Genomic DNA, 20,801 nt, shown 5'->3' on the forward strand with positions numbered 1-20,801 from the left:
TTGCCATCTTGGTGGGCATTTAGGGAGGAAATTTGAGACCCCAAATTTAAAATGAATTGGAAATTTTTTTTACATGTAATTGGGGGAGAAAGATATAATGAAGATTCCAAATGATAAAATGGACAGTTTTGTTTACACAAAATTGAACATTTTCTGTTTAACAAATTTAACAAATTTTTACTTCAGAAAAAAAATCTTTTTAGTACATTTCTTTAATATTCACAATATATAAGGAATTGATTCAAATATGTAAAGAGCAGTCTAATCACTTGCTTTCTCACTAGACTTTTCTTAAGCCACTGATATCCTATATGAACACATTTCTCAATGGTTATCATGCTCTCAACCTGTCATACTATACTCATCTCAGTAATTCTTAGTTTGATTGTGCTACAAACCTCTGAAGTCACTAAGCTGAGGCCATACTTTGACCTAACAATAGCAGTCCTAGGCATAGACCACCAAGAAAAGGACCCATATGCACAAAATAATTATAGCAGCACTTTCTGATAATAAACAATGAGAAACAATTTAGTGTTCATTAATTGGGGGGATGGCTGAACAAATTGTATTATTAATTTATGAATATTTTTGTGTCCTAAGAAATGGTAATAGGAATAGATTCAAAGATATTTGACAAAAGACTAGTATGAACAAATGGAGAGGGAGTAGAACCAGTAGAACAATTTATGCAATATTATGAATACATAATACACAAAAGAATACAACTCTGAAAAACTTAAGAGCTTTCATCAATAAAATGAATAACTCTAGAAGATCAATAGGGAATATTTTCCTATGGTTGACAGAGATGTGATATATTAGTAATGAAAAGTGACATAAATTTGCAGATATAAGCCAATGTGTAGATTTGTTTGATTATACTTGTTTCAAAGAGAGGGCTTTTTCTGGGCAGGGGTAACAGTTTTGGGGGATGATATTAATGGTGATGTCCATCTTTCATATAACTTCACATACTTCTCTACATAGTCATCATATTTTTACAGTACTATAATATTCTATTTTGGCCATAGTTGACACTTAAAAAAAATCCCATTCCCTACTGGATGGGCAACTCCTTTAATTCTGATTCTTTGCTATGATGAACAAAAGATGCTGTTGAAAATAATTTTGGTGTATATATGGGCAAGAAAAATATCTTTACAAAAATATTCTGAACAATTTGTACAAAATATTCTGAACTATTTGTGTTGTTTAAAGATTGGAAACACACTAGGTGTCTCTTGATTGGGAATTGGCTGAACAAATTAAGATGTGAATGTAATACATTGTTATTGTGCCATGAGAAAATGAATGTGAATAATTCAAAGAAATATGGGAATGTTTAGAAAAATTGAGGGCAAATGAAGAAAAGAGAATAAAAAAAACATTGTATCCACTGATTACAATAATAAAATTAAAGGTAACATTAAAGCAACACATTCATATTAAATACATTATAAAGATAGAAAAATAATCAGGGGAAAAATAACAAAAATACAATCCATAGACTTTTTTTAGGGGGTGGGACAATGCAGAAATACAATTAAAACTTAATTGGTTAGTGGCTAAATTTCAAATATTTAAATATCATTTTATTTAACTAGAAAGTATTTCTTGAGGCTAGTGACTTCAAGGTTTCATTCAGCAACCAAAAGAGTAATTACTTACTTAACTTGGACTTGCCAGCCTTTGTGAATAATCACCCTGATATTTAGAGCTTATCTATGATAGAATAGCTTCTAATTGTTTAAAAATGGCTTCTGAGGAAAAGGGACCTGAGAATCAATAAATTGCTTTTCTTCCATATAAATGTGCATCATTATAATTGAGAGAATTTAATGAGTTTTAAGGTCAGAATACAAAAGAAGTTGACTTGAGTTCCCTAGAGCTCATTGTTAGTCCTTCTATAGCAAAGTTTGGCAAGAATCATCACATTGTCTCTGGTCACTGTGATCAGGGTAACATGTGGACATTTGTTATAAACAGTTAAATTCTTAGAAGGAATGAATTGTTAGAATTCATTATTTGTAGAGGAGACTATAAAGGCATCTCTAAGATTCATTAAAAGTACAGTAATAGTAATCATGACAAAATATAACTATGTCAGCAGTAGCTGAACAAATTTTTCTTATAGTATTGCATGTCTGCCTTTGAGCACTGGGCTTTTCTAAAAGATCCTAGGAAATTAAGAGTTGGGCTGCCTTGTAATAAATGCCATTTTCTTGAACTTGTGAGTTCTCTGTTTCCTTTTATTTACTTAACATTTTTGCCCTCAACTTGTATAGTTGAAGTGATTTTAAAATTATGTATAAAATCCTAAAATAATAAAGTCATTTCTTCTTTGTGCCTTTACAGTAGGATGTTTTTTCTTTCTGCTTTTAATTGTCTTTGTATGGTATATTAAGTGATATTTTGTTTTGAGTTCACCCCCCTTCCCCCTCTATGCCTATCTCTTATGCATTTTCTGTAGGTTTAAGTGAAAGTATGATATTCTCTACAAAAACCCCAACTTCATGACTTATTATGATGTAAAGATAATGCTGGATTTTTGAAGGCTATGCCAGTAGAATTCCTATCTGTTGTCCAAAAGCCAAGTTTGGAAAAACTCTGATTAGCTTTATGGTGAGAAAATTTTTGGTTTCACTATCTCTTAAAGACCATCTATTGAGTTGCTGTTACAGGTTATGATATTAGAGGGGTAGCCACATTGAAATGAAAACTTCTTGAAATATTGAAGTATGGAAATCCCCAATGTAAATCCATAATTTTTTCATGTTGACTAAAATACAGTTAGTATTTAAAAAGGAGAAGAAAGAGTACAAACAAGCTAGTTTTAGCTGTTGAATAAAATTTATCTCTGTTATTTTATATTAATTATAGACTCACAGTAACAGTAAACAGTAAATGAGCATTGAAGCTGTATTCAGTGTCCATTACTTGAAAAACAGAAATCATAGCTACTTTGAAATCACCAAATTGTATTGTATTACTACACAGTTGATCTAATATTTTCAGCCAGCTCAGCTTATTTGCTTATAGATGTGGCCAGTTGTTGATGACTGGCAATTAGTAGATGACTCTAAATTTGAAATTTACTCACACATTGAATACACAGCCTGAGCCCGCTTTGTAGAGTTAAGTCCTTATTGAAAAACAACCCCCCCAACCTTATTTCCTTCAGATTTTCTCCTCCCTCCATTTTCAGTCCTCTGCAGTTATGATTTGGTTATTGGAGTGATCAGTTCTTTACTCATTTAAAATTGTTTTTCTTTCTTTTTTTTAAAATATATTTTATTTGATCATTTCCAAGCATTATTCATTAAAGACATAGATCATTTTCTTTTCCTCCCCCCCACCCCCCATAGCCGACGCGTAAATCCACTGGGCATTACATGTTTTCTTGATTTGAACCCATTGCTTTGTTGATAATATTTGCATTAGAGTGTTCATTTAGAGTCTCTCCTGGATATCCTTGATCTTTTGTTCTTCCAAATGAACTTTGTTATGGTTTTTTCTAAATCAGTGAAGAAGTATTTTGGTAGTTCAATGGGTATGGCACTAAATAGATAAATAAGTTTGGGTAGGATGGTCATTTTTATTATATTGGCTCGTCCTATCCATGAGCAGTTAATGTTTTTCCATTTGCTCAAGTCTAGTTTTAGTTGTGTGGAGAGTGTTTTGTAGTTGTGTTCATATAGTTCCTGTGTTTGTCTTGGGAGGTAGATTCCTAGGTATTTTATTTTGTCTAAGGTGATTTTGAATGGGATTTCTCTTTCTAGTTCTTGCTGCTGAGCTGTGTTGGAGATATATAGAAAAGCTGATGATTTATGTGGGTTTATTTTGTATCCTGCAACTTTGCTAAAGTTGTTGATTATTTCATTTAGCTTTTTGGTTGAATCTCTAGGATTCTTTAAGTAGACCATCATGTCATCCGCAAAGAGTGATAACTTGGTCTCCTCCTTGCCTATTTTGATGCCTTCAATTTCTTTTTCTTCTCTAATTGCTACTGCTAGTGTTTCTAGTACAATGTCAAATAGTAGAGGTGATAATGGGCATCCTTGTTTCACTCCTGATCTTATTGGGAATGCATCTAGTTTATCCCCATTGCAGATGATATTAGCTGATGGTTTTAGACATATACTGTTTATTATTTTTAGGAATGACCCTTCTATTCCTATGCTTTCTAGTGGTTTTAGTAGAAATGGGTGTTGTATTTTATCAAATGCTTTTTTTGCGTCTATTGAGATAATCATGTGGTTCTTGCTGGTTTGCTTGTTGATGTGGTCAATTATGTGGATGGTTTTCCTAATGTTGAACCAGCCCTGCATCCCTGGTATAAATCCTACTTGATCATGGTGAATGATCCTTCTGATCACTTGCTGGAGTCTTTTTGCTAGTATCCTATTTAAGATTTCTGCATCTATATTCATTAGGGAGATTGGCCTATAGTTTTCTTTCTCTGTTTTTGACCTGCCTGGTTTTGGAATCAGTACCATGTTTGTGTCGTAAAAGGAGTTTGGTAGAACTCCCTCTTTGCTTATTATGTCAAATAGTTTGTATAGTATTGGGATTAACTGTTCTCTGAATGTTTGATAGAATTTACTGGTGAATCCATCAGGTCCTGGGGATTTTTTCTTAGGAAGTTCTTTGATGGCTTGTTGGATTTCATTTTCTGATATGGGATTATTTAAGAATTCTATTTCCTCTTCTGTTAGTCTAGGCAGTTTGTATTTTTGTATATATTCATCCATATCTCCTAAATTGGTGTATTTATTGCCATATAATTGGGCACAGTAATTTCTAATGATTGCCTTAATTTCCTCTTCATCCGAGGTGCTGTCCCTCTTTTCATCTTTAATGCTGTTAATTTGCTTTTCTTCCTTCCTTTTTTAAATTAGATTGACCAGTACTTTGTCTATTTTGTTTGTTTTTTCAAAGTACCAGCTTTTTGTCTTATTTATTAAATCAATAGTTCTATCACTCTATCACCTTCGATTTTATTAATTTCTCCCTTAATTTTTAGGATTTCTAGTTTGGTTTTCTGCTGGGGGGGTTTTAATTTGATCGCTTTTGAGTTTTTTCATTTGCATTTCCAATTGATTGATCTCTGCTCTCCCTAGTTTGTTAATATAAGCATTCAGGGATATGAATTTACCTCTGATTACCGCTTTGGCTGCATCCCAAAAGGTTTGAAAGGATGTCTCGCCACTGTCATTTTCCTCGATGAAATTATTAATTGTTTCTATGATTTCTTATTTAAACGGTTTTGGAGTATCAAATTGTTTAATTTCCAATTGGTTTTAGATTTGGTTTTCCATGTACCATTACTAATCATTATTTTTATTGCCTTGTGATCTGAGAAGGCTGCATTCATTATTTCTGCTTTTCTGCATTTGTGTGCTATGTTTCTGTGACCTAATGCATGGTCAATTTTTGTGAATGTGCCATGTGGTGCTGAGAAGAAGGTGTATTCCTTTTTATCCCTATTTATTTTTCTCCATATGTCTATTAATTCTAATTTTTCTAAGATTTCATTCACTTCTTTTACCTCTTTCTTATTTATTTTTTGATTTGATTTATCTAAATTTGATAATGGTTGGTTTAAGTCTCCCACTAATATGGTTTTACTATCTATTTCTTCCTTCAATTCTCCTAGTTTCTCCATTAGAAATTTGGGTGCTATATTATTTGGTGCATACATGTTGATTAATGATATTTCCTCATTGTCTAAAGTCCCTTTTAACAAAATATAATTACCTTCCCTATCCCTTTTGATCAGGTCTATTTTTGCTTTGGCTTTATCAGATATCATGATTACCACTCCTGCCTTCTTTCTGTCAGTTGAGGCCCAGAAGGTCTTACTCCATCCTTTAATTCTGACCTTGTGGGTGTCAACCCGCCTCATGTGTGTTTCTTGAAGACAACATATGGTAGGGTTTTGGATTCTAATCCATTCTGCTATTCATCTACGTTTTATGGGTGAGTTCATCCCATTCACGTTCAAAGTTATGATTGTCATTTGTGGACTCCCTGGCATTTTGATAGCCTTCCCTAATTCTAACCTTTTCTTCTTCGGCTCTACCTTTTAGTCCAGTGATTTACTTTGAATCAGTCCCCCTTGTCCCCTCCCTTGATGTTTCCCTTTTTAGTCCCTCCCTTTTTTCCCTCCCCCTCCCCCCTCTCTTTCCCTCCCTTTTTGTTTTCCCTCTCCCCCTACCCCCCTTGGTTTTCCCTTCTCCCTACCCTTGTTGGGTAAGATAGAATTCAAGATCCCAATGGATCTGGATGTTTTTCCCTCTCAGAGTTGATTTCCCTGAGATTAAAGTTTAAGTAAAAAACCCTCTCTTCCTCTCTTTCTTATAGGAGTTTTCTTCCCCTCCCCTTCCCATGTGAATCTTTGTGTGAGAAAGATTATTCTATTTGGTCTTTCTTTACCCCCTATTTATACATTACATTTTCCCCACATATTAGTATACATAGATTGATATAAATGTAGTCCTTATAGAAGAAAGTTTGAGTAAAAGAAGAAGATAACATTTTTCCCCTTTCCTTAATATTTACCTTTTCAGGTATTCCTTGCTCTTTGATTTTCGGTATCAAACTTTCCACAGAGCTCTGGTCTTTTCTTTGCAAAAAGTTGGAAGTCTTCTATTTTGTTGAATGCCCATACTTTCCCTTGGAAGTATATAGTCAGTTTTGCTGGGTAGCTGATTCTTGGTTGGAGACCCAGCTCTCTTGCCTTTCTGAAGATCATGTTCCATGCCTTACGATCATTCAGAGTAGAAGTTGCAAGGTCTTGTGTGACCCTGATTGGCATTCCTTTATATCTAAATTGTCTTTTTCTGGCTTCCTGTAGGATTTTTTCTTTTGTTTGATAGCTTTGGAATTTGGCAATTACATTCCTGGGAGTTGTCTTTTGGGGGTTTGGTGTAGAAGGTGTTCTGTGAGCTCTGTCAGTGGCTGTATTGCCCCCTTGTTCTAGAATTTCTGGGCAATTTTCTTTGATTATATCTTGTATCACGATGTCGAGTTTGGTGTTTATTTCTGGCTTTTCTGGAAGTCCAATTATTCTTAAATTATCTCTTCTCCCTCTATTTTCCAGATCTGTCACCTTGTCGGTGAGATATTTTATGTTCTCTTCTAATTTCTTGGTATTTTGGCTTTGCTTTATTAATTCTTGCTCTTTCACACTATCTTTGTCTTCCAGCTGCCTGATTCTGGCCTTTAAAGCCTGGTTTTCCTTTTCAGTTTGGTCACACCAGTTTTGTAGATGCGTGAATTTCTTTTGCATTATTTCCCACTTTTCCTCCCAGAAGGCTTCCATCTTTTTGGTCATTTCTGATTCAAATTCTTCATGTGTTTGTGGAGAGTTTCCATTTCCTTTGGAAGGATTCGGAGCATTTTCTTGCGTATCGTCTTCTATCTCCTCTGTATTTTGTATTTTGGCTCCATAGAATGTGTCCAAAGTCGCCCCTTTCTTCTTATTTTTCTTGGAATTTTGGGGCTTCTGTGCTTCTGTGGAGTTTGCCATCTCTGAATGTGGAGGATTAGCTTTTCTTATCTCTTTCTGGTGTTCAGAGGCTTTAGTCCTGGGCAGATTGTCGGTTCTATGAGCTTTCCCTGGGTTAAATTGAGTATGCCTCACTGGAACTGGAGTGGAAGGGTCGGACCAGGGGGCCACACTCTCCCCTGGCTCTATCTGCTTCCCTGCTGCTAAGGTGCCCTCTCGACTGGACTGGGTCAGGTTGCTTTCCAGAAGTTGCCTTCAGAATAGCTGGCCGTGAGGCTGTTTTGTCAGCCCTGAGGGTTGCTTTTGTTTCAGAGGACCCTGCTCTCTGCGGAGGAAGGAGCCACGGCTTCCCCGAGCTCCGAGGGCAGTGACTTTCACTGAGACTCTGATAGAAGGATCCAGCCCGTGAGGCTGTCTTGCCTGCCCTGAGGGTTGCTGTTGTTTCAGACGACCCAGCTCTCTGCGGGGGGTGCTCTGAGGGCAGTGACTTTCACTGGGACTTGGATAGAAGGCCTGAGGGTTGCTGTTGTTTCAGACGACCCTGCTCTCTGAGCGGGGCAGGGCCGCGGCTTCCCGGAGCCTTGGACTCTGCGCTCCTACCCCTTAGGTCCGAGTGATCTCGGGTTCTGGCTTTTGAGGGGGGCCGTACCTTCTGATCCAGGTCCAGGTCCAGGAGGAGGATTCCCAGGGTCTATGCTGTTGATCGTTTTGAATTTCGGCGCCTTAGGAGCTTATAGTTTGAGATCGGTCGGGAAGGGTTTTCTGGAGATCTGAACTTTAGCTTTCTCTAAGCCGCCATCTTGACTGGAAGTCTTAAAATTGTTTTTCTTTACAGTATTGTTATTATTGTCTAAATTGTTCTGATTTTGATCTCTTTAAATCTTCATTAGTTTATATAGGTTTTCCCAGGTTTCTCTGAAACTATCGCTTTTGACATTTCTACATATAATATTATCCTATTACATTCATATAACATGATTTGTTCAGCCATTTTCTAATTATTGGGGATCCCCTTCATTTCTAGTTTTTTGTTACAACAGATTCCCTATAATTGTTTTTGTATATAAGAGTCTTTTCCCTCTTTATTTGATCTCTTTGGGATATATGCCTAATAGTGTTATTGCTGAATCAAAGACTATCTTAAGTTTAGTGACTTTTGGAACACAATTCTAAATTGTTTTCTAAAATGACTGGGCCATTTTACAGCTTCAACAATAGTACATCAATGTGTTTATTCTCTTAGAGTCACTCCAGTAATTGTTTTCCTTTCTTTTTTCATGTTTGCCAATCTGATGTGTGAGGCATAGCATTTCTCTAATTATTAATGATTTAACATTTTTTCCCTTATGGTTGTTGATAGCTTGGATTTCTTCCTTTGAGAAATTCTTTGTTATATTTTTAACCCTTATTTTTTAAAATCAGATCCTTAAATAGAGCTAAATACTTGCAAATTGATTTTCAACTGGGTATTCATCTTCCTATAATCCTACAAGCATGGGATTTTATAGAGAGAAGGGATTTCTGAGATAATCTAGTCCAACTTCTTCAATTTAGAGACTGGGAAACTAGGATGCAGAAATGACAAATAGTAAGTGGTTGAGCTGCAATTTTAACTTAGGTTCTGTGGCTCTTTCTGATTCACTATCCTGCCTTTTATGCTTTGTATGCTGTCTTTAGAGAAAGTAATAAAGGAGCTAGTAAAGTTAATTTTTATCATGTAGCAAAGGACAGCATTAAACATCTTTTAGTGGAACCATTGGTCATGCTACCCTGCATTGTTTATAAGCTTGGGTAAAGGGATCATAGATAATAGAAGCTTATTTTTAAGATCTGTTGTGGAGAATGAAATAGAGAAATTCTCTTAAGGAACTTTTTTTTTTTTAAACCCTTACTTTCCGTCTTGGAGTCAATACTGTGTATTGGCTCCAAGTCAGAAGAGTGGTAAGGGCTAGGCAATGGGGGGTCAAGTGACTTGCCCAGGGTCACACAGCTGGGAAGTGTCTGAGGCCAGATTTGAACCTAAGACCTCCCATCTCTAGGCCTGACTCTCAATCCACTGAGCTACCGAGCTGCCCCCCTAAGGAACTTTTAAGAGATATTCCAAACCAATCCAGTCAATATCCTGATACTCATGGAATTCAGCATCAAGGTGGGCAAACAGCAGGATAGAAAGAAATATTAGAAAATGTTGTTTTGATTTAAGAAATATTTTAGTAGACCTTTGATTTCAATGAGATGAATAGTTCCTTAATTGATGTAGATTGTAACCCATGTGTGTCTATAAATTCTGGGCAACTCTTGCCATATCCTATAAATCTTTTCATCTTGACATTACAAGAATACAAGTGACACACATGGGCTATCCATTGGCCATACCTCACTCTTGTCATGTTAGCAGCCCATTTTATTTTTTTGATCATCAAGTTATTTGATGTTCTTGATATTGATTCTCTTTCATATTTCTTTGGATGTAATCTATTGCATTCTATTCATGCCTATTGCAGTCTAGTGGGGCAGGGGAGAACAACATGAGAATAGAGAGAAGGCACTGGTATTAAGAGGGATTGGGAGAGGCTTCCTATACAACTGAGATTTTGGCTGGGGTTTGAATGAAGCCTTTGAATTTGGGAATGAGTAGGGAAGATTTTTGGGAACAGTCAAAGAAAAAGTGAGTGTTTTTTGCAAGGGAGAGTGAGAAGGCCAGCTTCATTGGATTGAAAAGAACTTGGAGGAGAGAAAAGTGTAATCATACTAGAATGAGGAGACCAGATTGTGAAAGCCTTTGAATGCCAACTGAAGATTTTAGAAATAAATCTACATATTTGCTAAATCCAAAAATGTATGTTTCATTCCATCTTGAGTTCATTTTCAAGGTCCATCCTGTATCAGAGCCCATGTCAGTCAGGATGTTGGATGTTGAGCATTGTTCTCAGGAATTGTGGTTAGAACATCAGAGTTCTTAAATCTTTCAAAATTGTTTGTTGTTATATAAATTCTTCTTCTGGATTTGCTCATTTCACTTTACTTCAGTTCACATAAATCTTCCTAAGTTTCTCTGAAACCATTCCTTTTGACATTTCTTACAGCTTAGTGGTACTCCATATACTATAATTTGTGTAGGCATTTACCCCTCTGGTAGACATTAGTTTCTAATTCTTTGACATCATATAATGGGCTGTTTATAGCACTAGTCTTTTTTTTTTTTCCTTTTAAAGAATTAAAAAAAAATTAATGAGCTGGACAAACACTAAGAAATATAAACACCGTCCTGTTCATGGAAGAAACATGTCAAAACTCAGGAAAAGAGGATTTTATGTATGTAGCCCAATGGGGCTACTCATTTTTTTGAACGTCTGAACCACCTTCTTTTATCTGTTTTGAAAATGTTTTATTGATTCATTGATGCCCATTTTTTTTCCTTTTTTGTATCTCTTGTCAGTGTTTTTTGGGTCTCAGAAAACTAGCATCTTTAGTTTCCAAATTGTTTAATACTGTTTAAAAAATGAAAACTAAAACTTAACAACAGAAAATTTCTTAGTTCAATGAAGTTAGTGTGGAAGTCTTTGCTGTTTCCAATACTTATTTTGCACTGTTTCTGATCCTTCATGTGGTCTTGGTTGCACATTTTTGATGGAGTTGTATAAGAGAACTGATTAAACTTTGACCACAAGGAAAAGCAAATAATTCCTCTTTTTGTTGTGGTTGGATTTTTAGGCCATGAGCCTCGTGTGCTTGAAGAACTGTGATATTTTCTGAATGTTCCATGTACCCATTATCCCCCATCTTTATTTTATCTTTATATTTGACTTTCTCTACAGGTATACCATCAGATCCAGGAGATTGAACATCCTTCATTTGTTGCCCCAGCTTTTGGAATTAACAGTAGCTGACATTTTAAATGTGCACTGGTGAATCTCTTGTGCTGGAAATCATGATTCTTTCTTACTAAAAGTATGTAGTCTTTTAGTTGCATGAAGTACGATTTTAAATATTTATGTGGTGTATGTCACTTAAATATTTAAAGAACAACTTGAGTCTAATTAATGTTATCAAGTTTATACTGTATTCTATAGTATAAAATAATAAGGTACTTGGATTAATGTTTTATATTTAAATTATAGAAAGATTGCTGTGTAAAATCTGAGATTTTCATTGGTAATTAATTGTTAGCCCAGTTGGAATTTAGACTAAAAACTTGTTGAAAGATTCAGATAAATGTGTGTATCCATTGATATGCTAAACAAGCTTGTTATTTAAAAAAAAGTTGCTACCTTAGGGAAAACTAAAATAACCAAAAGATGGTTATTATGATTCTTTATCTTCTTTTGTTACTCACAATAGTTACAGAAACAAATTTTTCTCTGCTTACTTATTTTTTGAAATGAATTTACTTCCAAGAATTGTGACTTATTGACATAAAATAGTTGTTTTTGTTAATGGGACCATGCTTTTTTAAGGATGACTTAAGATCCCATAACTATATTTATGAGAAGAAGTAGGAAGATGAGTATCATTGGATTTTAAACATTCATTATTAAAATCTACCATAGAGGTAGAATCCTGGATATTTGTGTTGTCTAAAAAAAAGTATAATAGAATCACTTGAATAAGTCCCTGTTACTTGATATTTTTAACCTAAAATGATGCTAAAATGGGTGGGAGATTATAGATTATATATAGGTTCATAGTTTCCATTTTCATTAATTTTTATTAGCTTTTAAGAATTTTGTTTCCCTTTTATTGACATCACCCCAACTGTGGTGAACTAAAGGACAAAGCAAAATGGAATTTTAATTTAAGATTTCTTCCCTTATATTTTTTCATTTCTGAAAAATGCCATAATAAGGGAATGATGATTTTAGATGATATCATGGAGGCCATAAAGAGAGGGAGAAATTATTCAGAGCATTATAATATTTAAATTTAGGAATTCCTTTCCTTTCAAGTTACTTGTTAGGTGCTATAAGCACCTTTGTATTAATTAGAAGGACCAAGTAGAAACTGCCATTGAATTCAGTGCTAAAGGCACTGAATGTCAAGGATCTATTTGAGGTGACTATAATTCTGTATTGTTTAGGGGAGGTAGAGGATAGGGCAGTGAAAGGAATTGCATTAATACTGACTCTCTAGTTCACATTATAAGGAGCTAACTCTTCCTTCAATTCTTTGTCCTAGCAAAAACAAAACAAAAAACCAAATTTTATTAATGAAGATTGTTTTACAGTAAGAGATGCTATCATAAAATATTTTTTAAAAAAGTAGAAACATAAGATTTAAAATCATAAAGTCCTTTGGAGACTACCTAAGGCTACCCCTTTATTTTAATACTTGAAACTGAAAGACAAAAGAAAGGAAGTGATTTTTGCCAAGTATAACACAACAGAAAATGTTGGAACTGGGATTTGAATTCAGTCCCTTTTACTCTGATGTTCCTTGGAACACAACATGCTCCCTTTCTCTGTGAAATTATGGGGAATAGTTTTTAAAATTTTCCTTCTCAAATTTATGTGTACTGGAATATATGAAGAGCACTATATGCATTGATTTATTTTGGGGGGTATTAGGGGAAGAGGATTGGAATGGGGCTATTAAAATGTTATTCTACTATTCTTTCCATATTCCTTAGAATTTGATTGATTTTACCATTGGTTTTTCATTGTAGACATTTCTTAGATATATACATATAATTACTTATTACTTATCAATAACACAAATTTTGAATCACTTTTATATGATATATTTATTTAAACTTTATTATTTTTACATGAATAACTTTATTTTTGGTTGACATTGTTTATTTTCATATCACATTCCTCTCTGAACATAACCTTGCTGGCTGAACCATCCTTGTTATAGATTAAAAAAAAAGGTGAAAAATTGACAGGTCAGCAAAATTAGATGACATGTTAATTGAGTTTGACAGTATATGCAGTGTTTGACACTGCTTATCTCTCATTTCTGCAAAGGAAGTAGTGATGTGCATTTTCTCATTTCTTCTCTGAGGCCAAATCTGGTCATTAAAATTACCCAAAATTCAGTTTTTTTTTTTGTATTTACATTACCATCTTGATTATATGTGCATAAACATATATATGTATATATATAATTCAGGTTCTGTTTTTCTGTAGTTTTTATATTTCTTTCCTATGTTACTCCATTTCTTACAGCACAGTAATATTCTAATATTCTCACCTACCATAATTAAACATTATATAATAGGTAATCCTCTCTAGTACTTTGTTTCTAGTTCTTTGCTACCACAAAAATGCTACTTTATTTTATCATATTTTACTTCTATATTTATCCTTGACTTATTTAGCATCTGTACCTAGCAATGGTTTCTCTGTGGCAAAGAGAATTGATATTTTGGTTACTTTCTTAGCTTAATTCCATGTTTTCTAGAATGATTGGACCAATTCAAAGTTCTACCAATAAGTAATGAATTAATGTGCTTATATTTCTGCACATTTCTTTAACATTAACTATTTCTCTCTTTTGTTTTCTTTGCCAATTTGTTGAGTGTTAGATGAAACCTCAGAGTTTTTTGACTTGCATTTCTCTTACTGTTAGTGACAGTAATATGGAATAATCATTAGTAGTCCATTAGTAGTTTTCCTATTTTGAGAACATTTTATTTATTTCCATTTATTGTTATCTATAGCAGCATAATTATTGGTCTTATATATTTGTGTTATATTCCTTTATATTTTATATATTAGATTCTTATTAGAGATATTCAGTGCAAAGATTTTTTGCATTCATCAGCTTTCCTTCTTATCCCAGTACAACTTAACAAACTTTGTTTAGGCCAACTATTTTGCTTTCTTTTTCTTCTTTTTTTTTTAAAGAAAGAATTTGAAGATCACAATGGCAGAATCATCCAGTGAGTCAGAGTACTATCTTCACAGTCGATTGGATTGGCGGAAGCCTCACAACCGCCGTGACCATGCTGCAGATGTTACTGCAAAAATCCACACCTTAACAAGTACTTTACAGGTAAGTTTTCAAATGGTTGTCTATGATAGTTTATATAGGATGAGTCTAAACTTTATTTTATTTTAAAATACAGTATAATGGAAAAACCTAGAAGCTCCTTACACAACTTGTGATCTAGAATTGTGGTTTTTGATTTTTGTTTTTTAGAAAAATAGACCACAGATACTATTTTTAGTAGGGTGAATATTTACTGGGAAGATATAGCTCTAGGCTGAATAATGGCAAGGATTCTGGCCAAGTATTGATTTTAAGGCACGGGATATAGCTTCTTTCCTTTTTTGAGAAAAAGCATGGGAAATGATCTACAGGGTGGTCGAAGGACAAAACCGGAGAGCAAAGAGTTGATAATTATATTCTTTTCCTACTACTCTTACCTTATCTTTTGTTAAAAATGGTCTGTGACTTTTAGTTGTTTGTACTTTTACTTAATGATTCATTAAATATTTAAGTACCTATTAGGATTAAGATACTGTCTTGGGTTTTGAAAGTGCTTTTAGTATGACTAAGGCATAGTCCCAGGCTTTTAAAGAGGGTAATTTAGGGACAAAACATACTTCAAGGATCTTTAATTTTGTTGCTATGGCTACATCTTCCTCTGAGACAGGGGGAACCTCTTATTGTAAATGCAATCCCTCTGCATCTTTTAGATGGTCTCTGTGAGTTTCTTTGCCTCAAAATTTCATCACCTGATAATCAAGCTTCTGAGGATGAGCCTTTCACTCTATGCTGGTCCTCAGATAATAGGTAGGCACACTGTCACTGGCTTATAATCAAAGCCATTCTAGTTTGAAAGGAGCTATCACAGCTCACATTCTCCTGGAATAGAACATGGGTCATGCTCATAACAAAAAGGCATTGGAGCAGACCTTATTGGAGAGTAGAATAACAATTTATGAATATGAAATTTCATATGGCTGTTTGGTGAACCAACTCATTTGACTTAAATGTATCCTGTTGAGATTTTACCTCTTACCCTTTTGGTAGTTTTTATAATTAATAATTAAGGGAGACAATGTGAAATAGTGCCTAGAGAGCAGGCCTTGGAGGCAGAAAGACCTGGGTCAGAGTTCTGTTTCTGATACATCCTCACTGTGATTCGCTGCCAGTGATTTTACCTCTCATTGCTCTGAATGGTCCTCAGACTCTCAAGTTCCTGAGCAGGTGCTGATTTAAAGTGGTAGATGGAATTTCCTCTCTGGGAATTCCCTTACATGATGAAATCATAGGTCAAATACAAAATAAAGAGTTTTGGATTTGGAGTAAAAAGCACTTGAGGGTTCAGGTCCTTCCTTTGTCACTTACATATTTCCCCTCTGATCTTTCATGGTGCACCAAAATTTCCTGGGCTTCATTGTCTTCATCTGTAGGAGACCTCTAAGGTCTCTTTCAATTCTAAATTCATGATTCTATTATCTAACAGAATTTTATGGCAGATTTTTTTTTTGCATTAACTGAGACAATATTAGCTGTTAGGTAAAGGTTAAACACTAACACCTTTTTTTGATTTTCCTAAATTGAAGTCATGAAAAAGGACACATTTTGATGTGAACAACATTGATCTTTGTTTATTTGTTATACACAATTAAATTGGTTTAGTCTTTGGTAATGGATTAGTGGCAAGACCAAGGTATTTCTAGCTAGAATGCTTAAGTTCTGTTCATGGTTTGGTTATTAATTTGTTTTGTTACTTGAATGAGAATTTTGGTTATTTATTAATATAAAGGAGATAGACGTATTTCTGGCCTAGAGTGATATTAATATTTATAAAATAGTTTTATAGATGTGATATGAAAACACATGGTATAAATTAGTGACCATTTGTCATTCTCTTAAGATACATGTTGTGGGAGTCTAGGGGTATGGAACATTATTTGAGAACAGTTAAAATCACGTGATTTCTTTTTTAAGGATACCAATCGAAACCTCCGACAAGTTGACCAGATGCTGGGACAGTATAGAGATTACAGCAATGAACAGACGGAAGCGATCGAAAATGTGAGCAATTTTTGACATCTTTAATTTTTATGCCTCCCTGCCAAATTACACAGTTAATTTTTCAGCAAAAACCAAAAACAAAACATCCACAGTGAAAAATAATAGCCACTTTTTGGAAGGTCAGTGTTTTAATACTTGGTTGTTTGAATTTAGATGAATATACCGGATTTGTTGTAAACTAGCTTAAGTGGGGGCAACTAAGTGGCCCAGTGAATAGAGCACTGGGACTGGAGTCAGGAAGACTCATTTTTCTTTGTGACCCTGGGCAAGACTCTTAACCCTAATTGCCTCAGTATCCTCATTTGAAAATGAGCTGGAGAAGAAAGTGGCAAAACCACTCTAGAATGTTTGCCAAGAAAATCTCAGATGGGGTCCCAAAGAATTGGACATGACTCCTTAAATGACTGAAAAACAAGAACAAAAAGCTCAGGTAGATTAGGTAACTCTTGGATTTTTTTTTTTTTTAAGCAAAGAGGAATGAACTTAGGGCACGAGTAAATCTAAAATGTGAATTTGTGACTCTAGGATACTTTACTGGGGTAGTTAAGGGGAAAAAATGCTTTACAGAACTCCTGGGTAAATAAAATCCTTTTGTTTAGTATTTTGCTTATTCTATAATGTGTCTTTTTCAGGTTATTCAATTTCTAATTAAATGTGTCCTTCATTGTTTCCTATGTCAATTACATACTTCATTAGAAAATTAAATATCATTATTTATATATCTATTCTGTACAGAATTGCTTTATAATTCATACATAATAAGTTATACCCTGCTATTTTCTATCTGGAAAAAGCAATAACTAAGCCATAATTTTTCTTTTGTAATTGGGGAGCTAATTGTGTCAGTATTGAGAAGGTAGGCTGTTATATCCACTAGCAACGTGAAAAATACTTTTCATTTAGAAAAATAAATTTAGACAATTATGGGCAGGCTTCTCTGTTTATGATTTTATTGGCAAAGGGAGCTTTAAACCTTTTAAAATTTATATGGTTAATAGTGTCTTTAGGTTTAATTACCTTATTAATGATGTGAGTTAGCTATTTGCTTTTCTATTTATTAAGGGAAATGAGGGACATCTGTTTGAACTAATTTCCTGGAGAACAACTTTTCTTCATTGCATGATTCTTTAAATAACTGGTAGATGATTTCTATGGCAACCTATTTATTTTGAATTGGGCAGTTGGGAATAAATATTAAATGATGGGGAAATATTTCTTTAGATAAGCACTTCCAATAACAAAAGTGTTCTCTATTTAGTAATGTACTTCCATTACCTATTTTTCAGTATTGTTTGGAGGAAGGTAGTTTGTAAACTTTTATAGTAATAGGTAAATACAAATTTCTAAGATCAAAGATTTGGACTAGATTTTCTATGATTCCTCTGAGTTGGAGCTCAGAGAGATCTTGGAGATCCTACAGTTTGACCAGTGCCCTGAGAGATGGAATCACTTCCTCCAATAGACTGTGAATGGCACAGTTGGGCTTTTGAATCAATCATCTGATTCCCCTTCTTTTCTGTTTGCCTGTGTTCCTTTCTGAAATATCTTCTGTTCTCTTCTGATTGATATGACACCAAATGAGGAAATTAATTAAGCTGTACTGATATTTTTATTATATTGGGTCAGCCAATCTATGAGCAATTAATAGTTCTTCAATTATTTATGTTCAGAGTACTTTGTAATTGTGTTCATATAGTTCCTATGTATGTGCCTGACCAGATAAACTCCCAAATATCTTTTACTTTCAATAGTTATTTTAAATGGAATGTCTTTATCTCTTCCTTATGGATTTTCTCTCCCTGTCTCCCTCCCTTTCTCTCTCTCTCTGATATGCAAAATTGCTGATAATTTTTGTGGGTTTATTTTATATCCTGCAACTTTGCTGAAGTTGTTTTGATTAGTTTTTTTGTTGGCTCTCTAGGGTCCTTTAGGGTTTGTATTCCTTGCAAAAAGTGGTCATTTAGTTTCTTCTTTGCCTATATTTCCTTAATTTCTTTTTATTGTCTCACTGTTATAGCTAGCATTTCTACTACTATATTGAGTGTTTTACCCTGATTTTATTGGAAAGGCCTTTATTTTTATTCCCATTATAGATAATACTGGCTTTTGGTTTAAGAGAGATACTACTGTCAAATCTAGGAAAGCTCTTTTTATTCCTTTAATTTCTGGTGTTTTTAATAGGAATGGGTGTTGTATCTTGTTAAAAGCTTTTTTCCTTTGATATGATCATATGCTTTTGTTCTTGTTATTAATATTGTCATTTATGTGCTAATAAATTATTTTATATTTTTCATGAATATTAATTAGGGATCCTGTGAACATTTAATTCTAGTAATATATAAATTGTTTGAAAAAAATTGGAAAAGAAGAGGTCCTACAAAAATCCTTCTTTGATACAAGTGTGGTCTTGATACCTAACGCTAAAAGAGTCAAAACAGGGAAAGAAAACTATAGATTAGGGATTGGAAAACCACAGCCAAGAATGGATTTTATGAATTTGGACCACAGTTTGTTGACCCTTCGTCAGCCCATTGATTTTCTTTGTTTTGACTCTCCTTGGTTTAGCTATCAAAACCATATTTGTATCAAAGAAGGAGTTTGACAGAACTTATGGCTTATTCAATTCTTTTTTTCTAAGATTATATTATTTAAACTATTAATCTGGACATTTTATATTTTTGTAAATATATTCCTTTTATTTAGACTGTCAATTTTATTGGCATACAACTGTATAAAACAAGTTATAATTCTTAAAATATCTTCATTGCTTGTGAAATTTCCTTTCCTCTTTATATTGGTAGTTTGGTTTCCTTTTGTTAAAATCAAATTAGCTAATGGTTTATCTCCTGGTTTTATTTATTACTTCAATAGATTTTCTTTTTTGCTTCTGATTTTGTCAGTCTCTTCTTTGATATTCAGAATTTTTATTTTTTGGTGTTTAATTGAGGGAGAAGTTTAATTTGTTGATTTTTCTAGGGTTTAAAATTTTTATTTTGCTTGATTCTCAATTCATTGATCTTATCTTTATCTTATTTATTGATTAAAGATATAAATTTTCTCCCAAGAGCTACTTTAACTATATCCTCAAAATGTTGCCTTGTCATTATCTTGATGAAATTTCTATTGTTTCTATTTGTTCTTGGTCCCATAGATACTTTAGGATTAAATTATTTTGTCTCCAAGTAATTTTTAATAATTTTTAGTGTCAATTTATTGAATAAAATTTGTATTACATTGTTGTTTACAAGTTATGTTTAGTATTCCTTTTGCTTTTTTTGTGAGGTTTTTATGCCTTTTAAAAAATTTAGATCAATAATTTTTGTGACAATACTATGCATATTTGACAGGTAGGATTATGCCTTTCTATTTGCATTCAGTATTTTCTTGAGGTCTATAATCTCTACATTTTCTAAGATTCCATTCAAATCCTTATCTTAATTCTAGTTTGTTTTCAGTTAGATTTATCTGATTCTGAAAGGGTTAAAATTAGATTCCTCCATTGTTATCATTTTACCATCTATTTCTGCCCATTAGTCATTGCTTACATTGATTGGCATATTATATGGCTTGATAAATGTATCACAAATATATTTATATCATAAATGTATGTGTGTGTTGAGATATAATACTCAATAATGACTCAACATGCATCCAGCTTTATTCTATAATTTTGGAACCATGTATTCATGCACTTGTTTCTTGTATGAATTTTGCTTGGCTGATCTCTTTTGAGTGGCCATGAATTTTGCTGATGATAGTTTATGGTGTTCTGAGGCTTGATGTTCAGCACAAACAGGCACATCTGGACAACAGAATAGGACAACCTATCTACAAGAAAAGCCTTTTAACTAGGCCTTGTACAGAACATAATCCATGAAGCTGGCAAAGAACTATGTTGAGCATTTATCTGGTTTTATGAATATTTTAAAATGATCACTAATTTTATTTTTATAGGACAATTAGTTGTTGCCATATGATCCCTTGTAATAGGAAAAGTTAAGCAAAACTGATACAATTATAATTTTATTATATATACTATATTGCATGCCTGTTATTCCTTACTTCTTTACTGAAAGGAAGGAGGTGTTTTATCATCTAGTCACTTGGGCCAACATTTGTCATTACAGTTAATCAGATCTGTGTTCTTTTGAGTGTTGCTTTAATTTTTTTTTTCTTAAGTAACCTTACTTTCCGTCCTAATTACAATTCTAAGACGGAAGGGTAAGGTATAGGCAAAAGGGTTAAGTGACAGAGCTAGGAAGTGTCTCAGGATAGATTTAAACTCAGGTACTTCTGA

At 33.7% G+C, this 20,801-nt stretch overlaps 1 protein-coding gene across 13 annotated transcripts in view; it reads left to right on the forward strand.

Moving 5' to 3' along the window:
• The window catches only part of CEP128 (centrosomal protein 128), a 566,439-nt gene that overhangs the window by 33,615 nt on the left and 512,023 nt on the right, over positions 1–20,801 (forward strand). For all 13 annotated transcript variants that reach the window (XR_008914955.1, XR_008914954.1, XM_056810609.1 and 10 more), the window contains 3 exons: positions 11,332–11,464; positions 14,362–14,509; positions 16,418–16,504. Coding sequence is in view for 11 of the 13 variants with exons in the window: in XM_056810609.1 (XP_056666587.1) it covers positions 14,381–14,509; positions 16,418–16,504 (216 nt within the window). In the remaining 2 variants the exon portion in view is untranslated. The remainder of the gene's footprint in view (positions 1–11,331; positions 11,465–14,361; positions 14,510–16,417; positions 16,505–20,801) is intronic.

The sequence above is a fragment of the Monodelphis domestica genome, chromosome 1, assembly GCF_027887165.1.
Source record: "Monodelphis domestica isolate mMonDom1 chromosome 1, mMonDom1.pri, whole genome shotgun sequence".
In the NCBI taxonomy this organism is placed as follows: Eukaryota; Metazoa; Chordata; class Mammalia; order Didelphimorphia; family Didelphidae; genus Monodelphis; species Monodelphis domestica.